This window comes from Schistocerca nitens, chromosome 1, assembly GCF_023898315.1.
Source record: "Schistocerca nitens isolate TAMUIC-IGC-003100 chromosome 1, iqSchNite1.1, whole genome shotgun sequence".
Classification (NCBI taxonomy): Eukaryota; Metazoa; Arthropoda; class Insecta; order Orthoptera; family Acrididae; genus Schistocerca; species Schistocerca nitens.
Genome location: NC_064614.1, coordinates 187,615,928 through 187,634,809, shown reverse-complemented (window position 1 = coordinate 187,634,809; position 18,882 = coordinate 187,615,928). Strand labels below are relative to the sequence as shown.

The following is an 18,882-nucleotide window of genomic DNA, read 5'->3' as shown; positions in this document are numbered from 1 at the left end:
TTCAGCTTAATGGCATGTTCCCTCCAAAAAGCTGATTACAACAATTACAGAAAGATCTTACAAACACATGTGATTGAAAGAGGAACAATTCACAGTATAAGAATAAGCTCTACAAGAGTGGGAAAAAAAGGTTATTTGCTCACATTCAGCGATGTGTTTTCCAGGTTGCATGGGAAACTAAGTGAAGCTAGTGCAATAAACAATCAACACTTCGTTGTTTGATCGCAAAGCAACGCCAATAACCCCACCTCAAAAAGTTGATAAGTGCTTCACATTGACTAAATAGATAGTTACTCATCCTTATTGGGTGCTGCATTCTTTGTGCCAATCACTGTACATACATTTTAAATTTTCATTCTGTTCCATTTAGTACTTCAACATAACACATGCATTTTGTAACATGTTTAGACCTGTGTAACAACAGTTATCAAAAGAGGTCATTCATAAATATGTTGGCATAGTAAATACATTAGCATAATTATTACAAGAGGAAGGCCTTAGAAGCAGCCAGCTGGTTCAATTCGTGTTTGGCAGGTGACTAAGTGAAGTTCTTTGGGATATTTTGGCCCACCACCCCTTATTTCAAGGAAACCACCTCTAATGTTCATGACACGCAATCAGCTCAAAGTTAGTGGGATGCTAGATAATTGAAAATTAAGCATTTTTAATGACCATATAGAGAGTCCTCCAACATATTATTTGAGAACTATAGAAAAAAAATTATACAACTGCCACTTACATACGCATAAGATTAATCCTTTACACTGAAAGCAGTGCTGGCTCTTTGACGGAATCACCTGGTTGGAGAGCGAAAGACTTTTAATTTTTATATGTATTCTACCTTCATGGTGTGGGTTCCTGTAGTCATGTCCTAGTTCATGAGCCACGGGCAACATATGAGTGGCCAAGTAAGTGGTCCCGGCAGTTGGGATACCAGTTACTTTGGAATAAGGCTGGGCATCTCTGACATATTCTGAGTCGTGGTCACCTTTATGCTCATACGGCAAAGACTACCAAATCCACCGGTTAGTACCTCAACCGTTAGGGGTAAAACCCAATGGGACTCAGGGTAAGTAAGGCTGGCAACGTGCTTCCCTGGTACTTTAAATATGATGCTGGCAACAATCAGGGCAAAATGGCTCGGACCTTTGGAGGTGACGGAGTCCCACCTCTAACTGACAAACCAGGGACTCCTAAGATACGACTTGGCAAACAAATGGTAATGAGATGGGGAGCTATTAATATCAATGGGGGCTACTCTGGGAAGAAGGTAGAGCCGGCAGAGGCTGCAAGTAAGATGGGGCTGGACGTTTTAGCTGTTAGTGACATTCGGGTAAGGGGTGAGAAAGAAGAGGAAGTGGGAGAATACAAGGTCTACCTGTCAGGAGTCAAAGCAGGAATAGCACAATGGGGTGTAGGGCTTTACATCAGGAAGAAATGGAACCCAACGTAATTGCAATAAGGTATGTAAATGAATGACTGATGTGGATAGATTTGACAGTGTCTAGCAAGAAAATTAGGATTGTGTCAGTATACTCGCATTGTGAAGGGACAGATCAAGATAAGATGGATAGTTTTTATGAGGCACTCAGTGATGTAGTTGTTAGAGTAAAGGACAAGGACAGTGTTCTGCTCACAGGTGATTTTAACGCCAGGATTGGAAATCGAACAGAAGGATATGAAAATGTTATGGGTAAATTTGGAGAGGATATGGAGGCTAACAGGAATGGGAAACAACTCTTGGATTTGTGTGCCACTATGGGCTTAGTAATCACAAACTCCTTTTTTAAACATAAGAACATTCACCGGTATACTTGGGAAGGCAGGGGAACCAGATCTGTCGTTGACTATATAACAACAGATCAGGAATTCAGGAAGGCTGTGAGGGACACACGTGTATTCAGGGGATTCTTTGATGACATTGATCATTATTTAATCTGCAGTGAAATTGGGATTGTGAGGCCGAAAGTGCAGGAGGTCAGGTCCATATGTAGGAGGATAAGAGTGGAGAAACTTCAGGATAAGGAAATCAGGCACAAGTACATAACAGTGATCTCAGAAGGTTACCAGTTAGTTGAATGTAGTCAATTACAGTCACTGGAAAAGGAATGGACAAGGTACAGGGACGCAGTACTAGAAGTGGCTAAAGAATGTCTTGGAACAGTAGTGTGTAAAAGTAGGATGAAGCAAACAGCTTGGTGGAATGACAGTCAAGGCAGCCTGTAAAAGGAAAAAGAAGGCTTATCAAAAATGGCTACATACTAGAACTCAGGTAGACAGAGAAAGTTATGTTGAAGAAAGAAACAAAGCCAAACAGATAATTGCAGCATCCAAGAAGAAATCTTGGGAAGACTTTGGAAACAGGTTGGAGACTATGGGTCAAGCTGCTGGAAAACCATTCTGGAGTGTAATTAGCAGTCTTCGAAAGGGAGGTAAGAAGGAAATGACAAGTATTTTGGACAGGTCAGGAAAACTGCTGGTGAATCCTGTGGATGCCTTGGGCAGATGGAGGGAATATTTTGAAGAGTTGCTCAATGTAGGTGAAAATACGATCAGTAATGTTTCAGATTTCGAGGTAGAATGGGATAGGAATGATGATGGAAATAGGATCACATTTGAGGACGTGGAGAAAATGGTCAATAGATTGCAGTGCAATAAAGCAGCTGGGGTGGATGAAATTAAGTCGGAACTCATCAAATACAGTGGAATGTCAGGTCTTAAATGGCTACACAGGATAATTGAAATGGCCTGAGAGTCGGGACAGGTTCCATCAGACTAGACAAAAGCAGTAATCACACCAATCTTTAAACATGGAAACAGAAAAGATTTAATCAGCGTTGTGGGTAAAATCTTCTCAGGTATTGTTGAAAGGAAAGTGCGAGTATTAGTTGAGGACCAATTGGATGAAAATCAGTGTGGGTTTAGGCCTCTTAGAGGTTGTCAGGACCAGATCTTTAGCTTACGGCAAATAATGGAGAAGTGTTATGAGTGGAACAGGGAATTGTATCTATGCTTTATAGATTTAGAAAAGGCATATGACCGGGTTCCTAGGAGGAAGTTATTGTCTGTTCTACGAGATTATGGAATAGGAGGCAAACTTTTGCAAGCAATTAAAGGTCTTTACATGGATAGTCAGGCAGCAGTTAGAGTTGACGGTAAATTGAGTTCATGGTTCAGAGTAGTTTCAGGGGTAAGACAAGGCTGCAACCTGTCTCCACTGTTGTTCATATTATTTATGGATCATATGTTGAAAACAATAGACTGGCGGGGTGAGATTAAGATATGTGAACACAAAATAAGCAGTCTTGCATATGCGGATGACTTAGTTGTGATGGCAGATTCAATTGGAAGTTTGCAAAGTAATATTTCAGAGCTAGATCAGAAATGTAAGGACTATGGTATGAAGATTAGCATCTCCAAAACGAAAGTAATGTCAGTGGGAAAGAAACAAACTGATTGAGTGCCAAATAGGAGGAACAAAGTTAGAACAGGTGGATGGTTTCAAGTACTTAGGATGCATATTCTCACAGGATGGCAACATAGTGAAAGAACTGGAAGCGAGGTGTAGCAAAGCTAATGCAGTGAGTGCTCAGCTACAATCTACTCTCTTCTGCAAGAAGGAAGTCTGTACCAAGACTAAGTTATCCAACTTTGTTGTATGGGAGCGAAAGCTGGGTGGATTCAGGTTACCTTATCAACAAGGTTGAGGTTACGGATATGAAAGTAGCTAGGGTGATTGCAGGTACTAGTAGATGGGAACAATGGCAGGAGGGTGTCCACAATGAGGAAATCAAAGAAAAACTAGGAATGAACTCTATAGATGTAGCAGTCAGGGCGAACAGGCTTAGATGGTGGGGTCATGTTACACGCAGGGGTGAAGCAAGGTTACCCAAGACACGCAGGGGTTCAGCACTAGAGGGTAGGAGGAGTTGGGGCAGACCAAGGAGAAGGTACCTGGATTCGGTTAAGAATGATTTTGACATAATAGGTTTAACATCAGAAGAGGCACCAATGTTAGCACTGAATAGGGGATCATGGAGGAATTTTATAAGGGGGCTATACTCCAGACTGAACGCTGAAAGGCATAATCAGTCTTAAATGATGATGATGATGATGATGATGATGATGATGATGATTCTACCTTCTACTGCATCCACCGGTCGCTGCTGCACTCTATTCTCCGACACTAGCCTGGCGGCAGTCGGCTGCAAGCACGCTTACCCACCCTCCCCCCAGAGTCAAGCATGAACAACGTTGCCATATGATTAACTTAAGCTCACTTATATTTACAATAGGTGCTCAAAATGATGTCCCTCTACAGCATGAGCAGCCTGACATCTCCTGAACACATTAGCGAACACTTGACGAATTTCGGCTGCCAAAATCTGGGAAATGACAAGCCAACCTGTCTTCCAACTCTTCAAGCATGCGGGGGGATTGGTTGTGCGCACCTTGCTTTTTTAACATTCTCCAAATATAAAAATCACACGGTTTTAGACCAGGAGGAGGAGGAGCCCATACATCTATCCCATCACCAAAAACATTTCATATTGCTATCACAAAAGCATTGTTGATGTTTGGTCTCGCATTGCAAAGAAAGAAAAGAAAAGGGGGGGGGATTCAGTATATTTTTTACATACTTGTTGTAATGTATTGCTTCGGGGATAAAGAAACATTGTTTTGTGGATAAACATTGGTCCAATAATTCATCTTGCACTCATTGCACACCACACACCTGTTTTCACATCATGCAGAGGTTGTCAATGTAATTCATGACGATTTTCAGAGCACCTATTGCTCTATGAACTTCCCCATTGAGCAGACTGTAACAGCCAGTTGCAATAATGATGTTGAGCAACAGTACCTGAATTCCTCAGTTGATGCACCACCATTACCTTTTATGGTTTTAATTTCAAATTGTGGACAGCTCTATGAGCAGATGCTCAACACCAGTCTGAAGTGCCAAATGGCGCAGAGATTTTCTCAGACTTCTCTCCAATGCCTCCCTATTTTGTCTAATTTATTGTCGGTTATAACACTAGGTTCTATGGGCCTTTGTTTAACAGATCCAGTCTCTTGAAATTTCTTCACTAATCTGTGTATCATCAAGTAATTGGGAACATGCACGCTGGGAAATTTTTATATGAACTCAAGCTGATATTCCACGTATGATTCTGTTTTTGCATAGTTCAATACAAGAAACACTCCATTTTTGTACAACATACTGAATGCAAACTCTACAGGAAACTCTTGTTTTAACACCTAAACACTCAGTCGCAAAGTACAGACAAAACACGCATGATATTTGTGTCTGAGGACTGGACCCAGTGACATACTTGCAGGGAAGCCCCGGAATTAGCGCAGTTGCAATAATAATGTCTAGCAACAATATTTGAAGCGATTAAACTTGACAAAAAGCTCAAAAGAAAACACTGGTCCACTATGTGGCACAGTGTAGGGGACACACGCAAAGTATTGGTGTCCCAAAACCATGCATAGTGGCAATTGGCAGACGCAGCGGCAACAGCTGACAAACATGCTGCGCAACTCGTGGACCCCTTCTGGACGTCTTTCGTGACACACCCTGTATTTTTCTCCATACTGAAACTGCTGGGAAAAGGAGGGTTTCATAACTGCAATTTGCTTTTGGAATGCAACCGGTATTGCACAACAACATGGACACAATAATGGTCCACAGCATCATTCATGATTAACTTTCAGCACCAGTGTTTTCAGGGATGTTACTGTACATATGTTATGCATCAAAATTTGTTACTGAAGGAGATTTTGTTTCAAAATGTAAAGCAAGTTTGCTTTTGGCTGAAACCTAGGTAGAAACAATATCACTGCATGTTCTGGGTGTCACAAATATACAGGGTGTCCGTAATTAAAGTTCCACTTTCAAAACTGCTGTAGGAAATGAACCACTGCTCGGAATGACGTCAAATATGAAAAGCATATTGTTGACACAGGAGGAAATGTCACATAACAAAAATATTTAACAAAAATTTTACCAAAAGATGACACTGTAAGTGTCTTAACCTAAACAGGGTGGCATTACAAATAAACAGATGAATCACAAGACAGCAGTTACGGTTTGAGTTGCACGTTACACCATCTGTACAGTTAAATGTGCATGACTGCACAAGTTCAGCAACCAACATTTATGGCAAGGTCATAACATACTGGGTTGGGAAAAATTTGTTTTTAATTGTCCTGGGGTCAAAACCTGCATAAAAAGCAAAATGACATTGGTTTCTAGTTGTCATGAGATTGGTGCAAGGCACATTAAATACACTGTCCACAGTTTTCTGCCACTTGTTGAAACTGGGAAACAGCTTGTCCCACTACAGATCGAAGTGTCTGGGTGGTCAAATTCAGAAGAGATCATGCAATGCATGCCTTCAGTTCAGCTATATTCTTAACTGGAGCACTGAACACATCTTTCAGATACACCCACAGACAGAAGTCACACGGATTAAGATCATGTGATCCGGACAACCAGGCTGTAGGGAAATGACGGCTCACAATTCTAGCATTTCCAAAACGGCTCTATGGCTGCTGCTTCGCTGGCTGTGCAATGTGTGGAAGAGTGCCATTTTGCATACAAATGATCCCACACATCCACACTGCTGAAGGGTTGGGATGATGGTGGTGCACACAAGACACTCATCATATTTACCAGTGATGGTACAGGTAACAGGAACTGCACGACTCATCTCCTCAAAAAAATACAGCCCTACAATAAACTATGCCATCAACCTGAACCACACAGTCACCTTCAGAGAATGAAGTGGTACCAGCAGATGTGCATGTGGATTTTCTGTTGTCCACATTCTGCACTTCTGTATATTAACATGTTCTTAGAGATGGAAATGGGCTTTGTCTGCCCACAGAATGTTCCATGGCCATTCATTGCCCACTTCCATGTGAACAAGAAATTGAAGTGGGAATGTTTGTGTTGCTGACAGATAGCAGGAAGCAATTCCCGAATATATGTGATCTTGTATGGACACAAAGCAGAATGTTTCTTAGGATTTTATGCACCATGCTCACAGGCATTCCAACATCCAGGCAATTGCCTGTGCAGTGCATTTTTGTACACAATAACTTGACCCCTCCTGCTATACTGCGGCCACATCATCTACAGACAGATCAATTGCTTTCCTTCCTTGGCACACTGCACTTCAAAAGAACCTGTCTTTTCGAATGTTGTAATAATTTTCTCCAGATCCTTGCAGATTCTGGACCAATGCCTTTTATCATACCTTTCTGTGTGCAAAACTTGTGCAGGGCTACTGGCACACAGTTATCCTTCTCATAAAGAAGCTTTGCTAGTAGTGCACGATTCTTCATGGAGACAAGCCATGTTGGGCATCTCAGACACACTGTTGGTGTTCATATTCCGACACATACAGCCCCATCTATTCATCAAATTCTTGTTGCACCCCCCCCCCCCCCCAAGACGTTTCCCTCTGCATCAGCATAAAATCCTAAGAAACATTCTGCTTTGTGTCCATCTGTTCAAACTTGATGTCAATTTGAACAGTGGTTCTCTTTCTAAAGTGATATGAAACTGTATTTGCTTCAAGTGTTTATACGGTAAGTGTCATCCAACTAGTCACACAAAGAAATGTAAGGATGTGTAACAGAGTAAAAGAGCAAGTGTAAACAAGCAGGACTAAAATTATAATGTTCTCCACTAATTCAAGTTGATTCATGAATTGATATCATGAAAAGGATAGATTTCTACTCATCATTTAGAAAAGTTGAGTCTCAACAAAGGTTCAAAGGGCTCTAATCACTATGGGACTTAACATCAGAGGTCATAAGTCCCTAGGCTTTGAACTACTTAAACCTAACTAACCTAAGGACTTCACACACATCCATGCCTCTGCGGCAGGACTCGAACCTGTGATCGTAGCAGCAGCGCGGTTCCGGACTGAAGCGCCTAGAACCACTCGGCCACAACAGGCACAACAAAAAAGAGAGCTAAACATGTAAGCTTTCAACCAAATTGTCTTGTTCTAAAGTAGGTAACACAGACACACATTCATGCAAGCACAGCTCACACATACATGACCACTGTCTCTGGCCGCTGAGGCCAGACTATGAGCAACTGCATGTGAGGGGAAAGGCTGGACTGGAGAAGGGGAGGGACAAGAAGGGTAGGATTGGAGGGACAGTAAAGTGCGGCTTACGGGAGGATGTAGGGATGCGGTGGGGCTGGGATAAGACAGCTAGGTGCAGTCACGAGGTTCGAGGAGAGGGGCAAAAGGGACCAGAAGAGAACTAGAGGAGGGAAAAAAGGTTGTTGGTGAGATGGCAAAATGTGTAGTGCTGGAATTGGGGCAGGGAAGGGGAAGGACAGGAATTAAGGAACATTGACACAGGGGGAGAGTGGTACGGGAATGTAGGACATATTGCAGGGGGAGTTCCCCAGTGCAATTCAGAAAGGCTGGTGTTAGTAGTAAGGATCCACATGGCGCAGGCTATGAAGAGCATTGTGTTGTGCAACATGCTCAGAAACTGGGTGATCCAGCTGTTTCTTGGCTACAGTTTGTTGGTGGCCACTCATGTGGACAGACAGCTTGTTGGTTGTCATTCCCACATAGAATGCAGCACAGTGGTTGCAGCTTCGTTTGTAATTCACTTGACTGCTTTCAAAAGTAGCCCTTGTTTGTAAGTGATGTCTTCAAGCCACCAAATCCATGGTTTGCCAATGAGCATCCGTATGGCACCATCCTACACCAACCTATTCATGGGCCATCTCGAGGGATCTTTCCTAACCACCCAGAATCGAGAACTCCTCACCTGGTTTAGGTTCATTGATGACATCTTTGTGATCTGGATTGAAGAAATAACCCTCCCAACCTTGTAAAAAGCAAGTGTCCTGTACTGTATCCTTCAAGTCACCCACCACTTCCCAGAGTCCCTCTGTATGGTCACAAAGGAGCATTCCCCTAGTGATTCAGTTCCACCCAGGACTGGAGCAACTGAATCACATTCTCCACCAGGGTTTGAACTACATCTCGTCATGCCTTGAAATGAGGAATATACTACTCACTATCACTCTATATCCTGCCGCCCACCAAAATCCAAGCTATATCCTCGTCCATCCCTACTCCCAAACCCCTTGCCTCAAGACTCATACCCATGTCCCATACAGCCTCCCACCACCACTTACTCTAGTTTGGTCACAAGCATCACTTATCGCACCAAAGGTAGGGATACCTGTGAAAAGTCATGTGAGCTACAAACTGAGCTGCAGCCGCTGTGCTGCATTCTATGTGGGCATGACAACCAACAAGCTGCCTGTATGCATGGATGGCCACCGACAAATTGTGTCCAAGAGACAGCTGGACCATCCAGTTGCTCAACATACTGCCCATCACAATGTTCTTCACTTCAATGACTGCTTCACAGCCTGCACCCTGTCGATCCTTCATAATATGAACACCAGCTTTTCTGAATTGTGCAGATGGGAATTCTCCCTGCAATATATCCGTGCATACACCTGCAAGCAGCAATTTACTGACCCCCACTCCTAACCTGCTAACCTTTCCTGCTTCAGCCTCCACCTTACTCCCAGCAGCCAGGTTACTTCTCCCATCATGTGCAGCTGCTTGCAGTCTGGCTTCAGCAGCCAGACACAGTGGTCATGTGCATGAGAGTTGTGCTTGCGTGAGTGTGCATGTGTGTTTTGTCTATTTTACAAGAAGGCGTTTTGGCCAAAAGCTAGCATGTTTAGCAGTCTTTTGTTATGCTTGTCTGCGACTCAACATCTCCTCTATATGGCAAGTAGCTGTCTATCCCTTTCCTAACACTGTCATTATTCCATCCTGGATTTTTCTTGTTTGTTTCCACAATTTATTTGCCTACCTCGTTAGTATTACTTGTTGATTTGTTTAACTTATTATCCCTCTTATTCTCATCTATGTCAATATGAAGGAAAAACTGCAGAATGCATCTATGACTGGAGCACTAATCTTATGAATATTAAGGGACAGTTGTAAGAGTCTCTTTTCTCGATTTCTTAGAAATATGGGTTTGCACACCGCATATACATGATGGTGTAAATGTTTTCATTTATCTATCTGTCCTGTTAATTTTGAGTTGATTGAACATCATGACAGAATTTCAGTGTAGGTAGTACAAAAGGAACTTACCAACCATGGTCTAGCTTAATTTGGAATTGAAAATGTGTGCAAAATAAAGGTAGTGATAAAGATTAATCTGTAGCATAGCATATAGTCTACACTAATACCATATTTAACATTCTTTTCATAATGAAAGCTGAAACTGCAGGTAAAGTCAGGACATCTACATTAGGTAATAGAGAAGTCTTAGACAAATATTTTGATGCATATTATGTATAAATATCATGCATAATATATGAAAAATTTGAGGGGTGTAAACTATGTAACGTTTACCCACGTACCAAATCAGTTGGGCATGTCCAGTGTCTTCTGCTTGTTAATAATATCTGTGAGGTGAGTAATCCAACTATTATCACTATACCTTGATATAGTCAGCATGACCAGGACAATCTGTATGACTATAATGGCGACTGTCGGTCTGGTATTCAATATGTGCAACATTGATGGTGATACCACGCGCACGTTCTTCTGGGGCATTATCAATTTCTGCATAACCTTTCGCTTGAGCCAATTTCTTGTCAGCGAGGACTAGAAGAGAGAGCAATAATATCACATGAGTATATAACAATATTTGTACTCAAGCAAATCGAAAATTTCAAGATCCACATTAACCTTTTGTAATAGCTGCTGTTAGTGTAGTTTTTCCATGATCAACATGTCCAATAGTTCCCACATTACAATGTGGTTTGTCACGTGTAAATACTTTCTTCTCAGCATATGACCTAGTAAACTGTGCTGATGGTAAGAAAAGTTTCTTGACACTGACTTGGCAATGCTGAAAAATAACAACACTGATTCAGATTTTGAAATAATGTAACGTTTTAGAAGTAAGATTTGTGCAGTAGTCTTATTGACAACTTTCCTGATGCTCTTTGTTCAGCAGTCAAACATTTAGTCACACACACACACACACACACACACACACACACACACACACACACACACACATATTCATTATCCACTTATTGAAGAGATACATATTCAACCCAACAAATGTGTAAGTGATGTATCATCTGTTGACTTTTGTCTCGGGAACTTTGGCCAAATTGTTTAATAATTTTTCCTGTGTTGTGCCAATATGAATGGTTAACTGAAGATTCTACCTCCATTGCAGGTGACAGACTAGTCCACTGTGCAGTCAGAGATGAAATGTACCTGTCTTACCTATCTCCAAGAGCTTTTCCATACGTTTGATACTGTTACTTGTTACATAAAATGCTCATTTATTGTAGCACGAGAAATCCATGATTATTTAGGCTGAGATTTCTTCTTTCTTGTTGAAACTGTTTGTCATGTTTGTCAATTTCTATGGCTTCCCTGAACAAATGGCTGAGAAATTGTTATGTGGTTAGTCTCACACAGAGGGTGCTCTAGCATGGCAGATTTTTCCACCTGTCCCAACCTGCAATGCAGCTTATGTTCAATGGTCCTGGTGTCTATGGACGTCCAGTCATTTCAACACAGCTTTCTACATGTACTCAGGTATGCAATATATTTCAAACACTGCCAGTGGGCCCTTTTGTCCTTTGCCAGCCTGAGACACATTTTGATTGTTTTGGTCCATTCGTAAATAGTCTTTATGCCGTGTTTGCTGAACATACCACTGATTTTGTATGTCACCCTAGGGATGCAAGGCAGAGCGCCTGTAACCAACATGTAGTCTTCATATGTGTCACTCTGTAGGCTTTGTAGCACTGATGTAGTACCCGCTGGTCCTCAGAACACGGCCCAGATGCTGCATCTCGCTTTTGAGGTGCTGCAGCTAATACATTTGTCTTCCACGGGTTTTGAGAATATTAATCACTCCTCTTTTCTGGCGCCAGGAGCGTTTTTGAAAATTTGTGCAGACATTGGTCGATGTGTGTTAGTTTTCAATACACGATGTGTTCATTTAGAAGGGGTAGCCGTTGATCCACTCTTAGTGTCATAGTAAGTCTGCTGTTGGCGTAGAGACTGTTCAAATGCCTTAGGGAGTCACTAAGTTTTTCCCATGACCAAAGCGATTTCACTGTACCAGTACCGTACATTAAATTAACGTATGGCTGAAAAGGAGTGGTGAAGTATCTTGCCAATTTATACATAAGAGAGCGAGAAGCGTTGATGATGACAAACTTGGTCAGTTGGTTTCAGCCACAAAAGAGAAAGATCATCATATCCACAAAAGACTCTAGACGTTTCCTCGAGAAGCTGGAGAATCTAAAACTTGGACTGATGAAATCCTTGTCAGTTTTGATGGTTGGAGACCTAAGACAGCTGAACAGCCTCCATGCCAACAATCAAGATTATTATGGGGGTAGAAAAGAATTAACAAATACCCCTTTCTACATGTGCTCATTACCAGGAATTGTGAGAATCTGGGCCACAGCATTTATCAAAATCTGACACAAATGGAGCCATATCTTTACAAACTCCTGAATCATTATCCAAGCCAGGAAATGGGCATGATTAAACCTTCACCTATGAGCAGCATGCAATGTGCATTCAACTCTTTCTGCATGAATCTGTGTGGCATGCTGTTATGTCGGGTACAATTTCTGGGATATCTGAATGTCAGAAGTAACTATAACCCATCTAATATTTTTCTGTTGTTCTGGAGCATCAGGAGTTGCATTTTAACATTCTCAGGATTCACACCCCATGGAAATGGACAATTTATGATATGTCTGATCACATTGTAGTATATATACCAGGCACCAGGCAGTTTTAAGCAACAAACTGTTGCTAACAATATGAAATTTACAGCAAAGCAGCAAGAAAAGTCTGAACACGATTTCTCACTAAAACACGGCCAGTCATCTCATTTGTAAGAGCGTATTTGCATGCACATTGCATCAAATTACTTCACTTGCTGTATAACTAATGATGTTATCTTCATCTACTGGATGTCACTTGAAAATGAATGTAGTCGACAAACTGCAAACGACAAATTAATGCAGCTGTGTTCACATGTTCCTTCAATTATCACTCAACAGCTGCATAATCTCAACAATGGAAAAGAATAATTTATATTCAACAGTGCAGCATCGGTGTTGACAGTGAGCCTATATTCTCAATATGTCAAAACGCGCAATAGATTCTGGTGATGAGACTGACGATACTGAAAATAGAGAAGCCACTGAAGATTCTGTAAGTTTGGAAAGAGATAGTAACATTCTGAGAAAATCTTCCGTGATAGTGATGGACAATCAGACAAAGAAAGCAAAAAGAAGTGACAAATAATGAAATTAAGATGATATGTGACTATAACAATACAGTGGATAGCACTGACAAAGCGGATTGAGAACTTTCTTACTATGAGACCATGTGGAAACAGCAGAAGAAATATCACAAGAAAGTCTATTATTTCAACATCTTCTTGATCAATTTCTGTTCAACACATTTATTATAATAAAAAAAAAAAATTCAAACATAAAGAAAACATTTTCGGAATTTATAAAGGAAGTAACTGAAGTGATTTTCGAGAAATACGTGCATGCATTATCTCAACATGTACAAGGAGATACAAGTGCAACAAGATTGATAGAAAAACACATTAATATTCCTCATACCTCTGAATCCAATAAAAAAGGAACCTCATACAATGTGTGCTGTTGCAGAAAAAATGCTGATGCGAAAAAAATGCAGAAAGAAACGAAAACCTGGTGCAAGGATGAAACATGAACTTGTGTATTTTGCTTCAAGATATACCACACTCAGAGAAACTATCAGCAAGTTTCTCTTGTGCTTATGATGATTAACAAAATTCGCACATTTCCCACATTATATATGTTGTTAAATGTCAATTAAAAATCACTTCTAAATTCAGATTTTAATTTTCTTGTTACATTCCTTCCATACAATCTTTATACCTATTTTAATTATTGAATGAAAATTACCTGCAGTTGGAGAATTAATATGCTTGTAATGCATGAAAGACAAATATGTCAACAGTAGTATCTTGGATGCAAGATGAAACACCTGTATTGTGTTTTCAGGAGCATGTGCACTCCACCACTTCCGGAGGGGGGGGGATCACAAAAAACAACACGTGGTGAAGTGACATGTGGGATGAAGAAATGTTGGATACAGCCTTCCTGCTGTACATCTCCAGGGTGACAGTCAGGATTGGCTGTATACGGGGGAGGGGGGGGGGGGGGGTCGCAGACTTTCAAAGTGCATATAGGAGCCAATCGCAATGTCCGGAATATACTGCATACCTTAATACATGTAGAAAGATCTATGTTGGAATGGCTGGACAGTCCATCAAGACCAAGATCATCAAACATAAATGGCCTTCCAGGTTGAGAAATTGCCATTGACAGAGTACGTGCTGTGGGAGACTGACCATATTATACAACTTACCAACATGACAGTTTTCGCTGTGGTGAAGAGCTACCGAGCCAACTTATTAATGAAGCCATAGAAATTAACAAATTTATAAAAGACTAAATAATAAATATAAAAGATTAAATAATAAAGAAGAAAGTCTCAAGGTTAAAGGGTACTAAATTGCTGCGCTGCAGTAAGCAACCACTGAAAGTAATAGGGGACAGGGAAATTGGGGGGGAGGTGGGGGGGGGGGGGGCACAGCAGTAATGACCAGTCAAGGTCCTAAAAAAATTGGCAGAAGTACACATCATCTCTGGCTGCAGGCTTAACTACAGTTCACCGCCAGCTGTGGATATTGAACCTACTGCTCATCCTGACAAAATACCAGAAGAATCATCAAACAACTGAAGATCCCAAGACAAATGGCAAGTAATGACCACAAAAGCTTCAACAATTTGTAACTGTATAAGTATTAAAAGTAGTTTTTATTTTTAATATTTCTTAGAACAAACAAAAACACACACACACACACACACACACACACACACACACACACACAAAATCAAATTGAATGAGTTGTTATTTAGGGAGAAAAGTAACTGTCAGTGGCAGAAACAAAGTATATTAAACAAAGACTGGCAGTAAAAAGAATAATTATAGCAACAGGCAGACATGTGTTAATATCAAACAGACTACAGTTAAGGCTTAAGGTGTCTTTGCTGAAAGTATTTGACAGAGTGCAGTCTGATATGGAAGTGAATTATTGATTATAAACAGCAGACAACAGGAAAAGGGAAGATTTTTCACATGGTGCTACAGGAAAATGCATATTAGATATAGGTCTATAAATCAAGTATCTAATGAACAGGTATAGAATCAGATTCAGGAGAAAAAGAGTTCTATGTTACAACCTGACTAAAGGAAGAGGGGTTGATACGGCATATCAGGGATTAGTTAAATTGGTAATAAAAGTAAGTGCAGAGGGAGGGGTGCAAAAAATTGTCGAGAGAGACAGCAACCTAACAACAGTAAGCAGATCCAAGTGGATATGTTTCAGTAGTTATGCAGATATTAACACAGCATATGATGGACTAGCATGGCGAAACTGATTAAACCAGTATTTGCGCTGAAGACCAAAAATAACCACCTTATACAGTGTGAGTCACAATTATATTTACATTCCTTCCTGACACTCTGGCTGAATAATTATTTGCCTGTAATGCCCTCACGTAACTCAGATAACTTTCAGCTTAAAACTGCCATATAAATGGATACAAACTCGTGGTACTCAATAGGCTACTGAATCTTGCACAATGAAAATAAGGTATATATAACAATACAATACAGATACAGTTGAGTCATATTAATCGTGGTTTATAAAATTCACATACCAACTGACGTGCTTCTGCTGCAAATAGAACTTTCTTGACTGTCTGTCGTAGAACTGAAATCATAAAATAGTAAAATATTAAATATAGTACAATCACATAGTTATTTATAAAAAAATTAAGAGATACAATTTGCACTTTCAAAGGCAACAAAAAAGTTAAAAAGTAAATCTGATCATGTTGTAAATGAATTCTCTAACCAAAAGTTGAAAAAACTTTAACTAGTAAATCTTTAGGCTACACATGAAAGTGTGGCAACTTACCCTATGTATCAAAGGCAGGGGAGGGGGGGGGGGGGGCTGGGGAAAGACCAGTCTGACTCACGGACAAAGTCATCTGAGAAAGTGAACTATTTCACATGTTATGAAATCAGCCACAGCCATGTCAAAATTATCCAAAGATCTATCTAATGTAAGAAACCACACAGAAACATCAGTATGTTGCTCTGAGATTCATTTCCTTGTTGGTATGGAGCAGTCCAGTGTCTTAATCACTGTCACCATAATGTTTACTTCATCTGCTGATATGACCATTATTTGTATCATATCAAATGTGTGCGACACGTGTGGGACAGTATACGTTACTATGTCCAATAATCTGCAGTCAGCAATTTAATTTAGTGAGTTGTTCTGGTGTATTACTCGTCACTACCAGTGCACAAAGTAGTGACCAAGATTGTGGTTTGTTGATGTATTATACCTCTGAGCATAACTAAATGAACTGGTGTTTTTCTATTCCTAATGCACCCATAACTGAGAAATGATGTGGTGTTTATTCCATAAAATTAAACAACAACCATGAAAGAACACATTCTACCCTTGCACCATTAGCAGGATGCATTACTAATGCTGTAGTCAAGCAGGAATTTCTGCAAATTTTTACTATTATAAATTTTGAATACTGACACTGCAGCACAATACTAAATGACACACAGTATACGCTTCATTCAACTAAAGGAAATCGACATCTATATATTGTGTGTAGGCCTACTGGTGGACACGTTCCTCTTTGCTGTTGAAACTAACTGACCTGCGGCGTAAACTGACGTCTATGGTCGCACCAAACTTCGTGCAAGTGATACATTAAGATAAATTCAGGAAAACTATGTTACATAATGGGCAGGTCTCCGAGGAGTATTTCGATGGATTTTATGTACAAATTTCGTACATAATCTTCGAAAATTGCAAAGAGGGTCCATGATGTAACTGTTACCGGTACCCAATATCTTCATTCCACTTGATAAGAAAAATAGATTAGCAGAACATAAAATCGAATTTGAAATTTGATACTGTCCGTCCTAATGATCAAATATCTAACGACGAAATATGAAGTAATAATGTTCCCGTGTTTATTGAATCTATATATAACAAGTCAATGACCACAACCGTTTAAGGTATTTTGCATTGTATAGACACCGGCAGAGCCACTGTAGCCAAACATGATTTCGGAGAAACAAATGAAGAATGGGACTGCTCTAGTATACTCAATTAAGTGCATGTCTCACACCTCTCTTTACAACATAAACATTTTGTAGTTAATTTAAACAGTATATATCCACGAACATAACCTAAAATTGTGTTGTGATTGTTGGATTTTGTGTGTTGTTACAACACAACGCACGATTTGTCTGTCTTTCTCGATTTCAGTCATGAAAAAGACTTTTCATACTACATCATTTACAAACTCACTTGGACTAAAAATAATTCTCGTCGTAACCCACGCCATTTCCAGGTACTTTGCCACAGATCTCTTAGTTCTTCTGTTTTGTTTGTTCACGCAACGAAGTTACACACCTAAGCTCCTTGGACCAATGACAATGCTGTAGGAAGATATTTGGTATTTCAGTATTGAGCTCACTGCATCCAAGAAGAAGTTTACAATTCTAATCTCTTTGGCATCCAATACACCCTTTCAAGAGGGGCCTGCAAACGTTCAGATATTTATTGCCAATACTAGTTTGTTAAACCTTCGATATATTGAAGCGACGTCTCACTCTCAATAACATTGACAAAAATTGTCAGTCTACAACGCGTTTTTACAAAAAAAGGGTCAGTTGCACAATCTCTGGTTAAATCCAGGAATAGCTAACCGTGCAAAAGGCTGACCACTAGCTAACTTGGAGCGTGCGTTGTTGACACCACTTTATTCCCCGGTTAGTTATTCCCGGAATAGCGTTCCCGTCGAAGTAAGCTGGAAACAACTGAAGAGCACACTGAGTATTTTCATGTACGTTATTTCATATTTATTATTTTTATTTATATTATTATTCATATTACTGTATGGGTCGTCTGCAGAAATAGCGCTTCTAAAGAGAGCATTAAGCACGCAGAAAGGTAAAATTGTGCGTTTGAGGTTATTTTGAGGCTGATAGATATGTAAACGATGTCAAGAGAGTAGTAGAAAACACGAAAATTTCTGTGGTTTCATTCAGTGAAAGCGTTAGTTCAAAATATTTGACTAAGTTGTAGAATAGTTGGATGTATAACAGTACGACGATCTATAGTAAAATTAGTTAAGGGTCAGGTATTTGTTGTTTGAGCAGTAAGGCATCTTTCTAGATTTCCAAATAAAGTACGAGAAAAAACATACAACAGTTTCCATTCACAAACATCTTCACACAGATCGACAGACCACATTCAACATGCAAAGATTTTTTTCTCCAAGAAAGAAACGCGCAAATGTGTCTAGAAAATATGGTAGCGGCACCCCATACATGGAATGTCAGTTCGAAGTTGTGTACAATTAAATTACGATTTGATAAAGTTGTCAAGGGAAGCATGCCACAGTTCAAGTAGGGATGTAACATTAAAGAAATTGTGAAATGGGGTCTGCTTTGTGAAACAGTTGGTCTTTTCCAAGTCTCCTACTGTGACAACACAGACATCATTGAGACTGGTATGACTGACAATTCTGAGGGGTCTTACTGGCTAAATTACTGTTGTATTTATGTCTTAGAATAATTAATTCATTACAGCAGCAAGGGTTGTCTACAGAAAATACCTTTACTGAATTACAGACCACTGTTC

At 40.1% G+C, this 18,882-nt stretch overlaps 1 protein-coding gene across 1 annotated transcript in view; it reads right to left on the bottom strand.

The window, feature by feature from the left end:
• LOC126245076 (elongation factor Tu, mitochondrial) overlaps positions 1–17,677 on the bottom strand; it is a 51,155-nt gene extending 33,478 nt beyond the window's left edge. Inside the window, exons 1-4 of the mRNA XM_049948288.1 lie at positions 17,545–17,677; positions 15,860–15,912; positions 10,773–10,935; positions 10,522–10,688 (exon numbers count right to left, since the gene is read on the bottom strand). Of these exons, the coding sequence (XP_049804245.1) occupies positions 10,522–10,688; positions 10,773–10,935; positions 15,860–15,912; positions 17,545–17,581 (420 nt within the window). The 5' untranslated portion in view covers positions 17,582–17,677. The remainder of the gene's footprint in view (positions 1–10,521; positions 10,689–10,772; positions 10,936–15,859; positions 15,913–17,544) is intronic.
• Positions 17,678–18,882: the final 1,205 nt, after the last annotated feature.